Here is a 1,592-nt window from a genome sequence, read left to right on the forward strand (position 1 = left end):
TTTACCTCATCAGTATTAGATATAAGCACTCTTTGCAGTTCATTAGTCAAAGTGAAAAGCTTATGTCTAGCTCACATAAAAATTACAAGCAGTCTAAAGAAATTTTCAACTACATGAATGTTCCTTGAAGTGAGTATGATCAACTTATTTTCTTGGTTTGTTGTGAAAACGTACACATATTTTATTATAATTAATGTATAAACACTTGTGTAGCCTACAGAGTATCTTACTCAGGTCTACCTCTGTACACAAAGTATATTGAAATACATTTTGTGCTTTTGTCCCCAACTTTTCAGTGGTACTATATGTTTCTATTGAAACATGTGAAACGTATAGTTACTGTACGGGGGCTGAATATCCTGTTGTCACAGTGGGCCTCAGAGTACAGTAGAACACAGCAGAGTCAGACAGCTGCAACCTCTGGATCGTCAAGGGGACTGACTTTGCTGTGACATTCAGACGGGCATGAAATCTGTCCTTGAACTCAGTAGCAGTTTCCCCAGTTCCAAATTTATCCTCTCTCAGTGTAACAGAATAACTTTACGTCCGTCCCCTCGCCCCTACCCGGGCGCGAACCAGGGACCTTCTGCACACATCAACAACAGTCACCCACGAAGCATCGTTACCCATCGCTCCACAAAAGCCGCGGCCCTTGCAGAGCAAGGGGAACTACTACTTCAAGGTCTCAGAGCAAGTGACGTAACCGATTGAAACGCTATTTAGCGCACACCGCTAACTAAGCTAGCTGTTTCACATCCGTTACACTCACCCCCCTTTTGACCTTCCTCCTTTTTCCGCAGCAACCAGTAATCCGGGTCAACAGCATCAATGTAACAGAATAACTTTACGTCCGTCCCCTCGCCCATACCCGGGCGCGAACCAGGGACCTTCTGCACACATCAACAACAGTCACCCACGAAGCATCGTTACCCATCGCTCCACAAAAGCCGCGGCCTTTGCAGAGCAAGGGGAACTACTACTTCAAGGTCTCAGAGCAAGTGACGTAACCGATTGAAACGCTATTTAGCGCACACCGCTAACTAAGCTAGCCGTTTCACATCCGTTACATCAGCATAAACATGGGTTTGCCATTTGCTAGTTGTTTGTACCAGAAGAGATATGGTGATTGATCAGTTGTATAAAATAGACAGGTGAGTGTTGTTGGTTGTCCTTCTACAACCATTACATCTTATGTTGGCTGTGTTACATTCTCTTCTGCTCTGCACCCTGAAAATAAAGATAAATATATCTTCACAACATTTGATAATAATATATCTAAATAAAATGAGCAAATGCACAGAAAGAGACAGATGAACGCCATGATGTTATACCAAAGCAGCATGCAGCCAGAACATGCAGGATCAGCCAATTTCTCATGACTAGTCAGTCAGTTTGAAGTGTAAAAGGTAAGGAGCAGAACAATGCTGATCTATCTATCACAGAGCTTTGACACCCTCTGCCCTACTGTTGATGCTTCATGTTGTTCTGTATTACATGCAGTAGTAGACCATGGGGAGGTGTCTGTCTGTTTGTCATTCTGTAATTCAGGGACATGTTACTTTTTTACTGTAGGTTGACCCCTTCAGGTTGAC

General features: G+C 43.2%; 1 gene segment (V, D, J or C); it reads right to left on the reverse strand.

Annotated features, from left to right (window-relative positions):
* Window positions 1–336: 336 nt before the first annotated feature.
* On the reverse strand, window positions 337–1,183 carry LOC127911085 (T cell receptor delta variable 1-like). The segment is given in 2 exon segments: window positions 337–520; window positions 1,068–1,183. Coding segments are annotated over 2 exon segments (300 nt in total).
* Between the last annotated feature and the right edge of the window lie 409 nt (window positions 1,184–1,592).

The sequence above is a fragment of the Oncorhynchus keta genome, chromosome 23 (assembly GCF_023373465.1).
Source record: "Oncorhynchus keta strain PuntledgeMale-10-30-2019 chromosome 23, Oket_V2, whole genome shotgun sequence".
In the NCBI taxonomy this organism is placed as follows: Eukaryota; Metazoa; Chordata; class Actinopteri; order Salmoniformes; family Salmonidae; genus Oncorhynchus; species Oncorhynchus keta.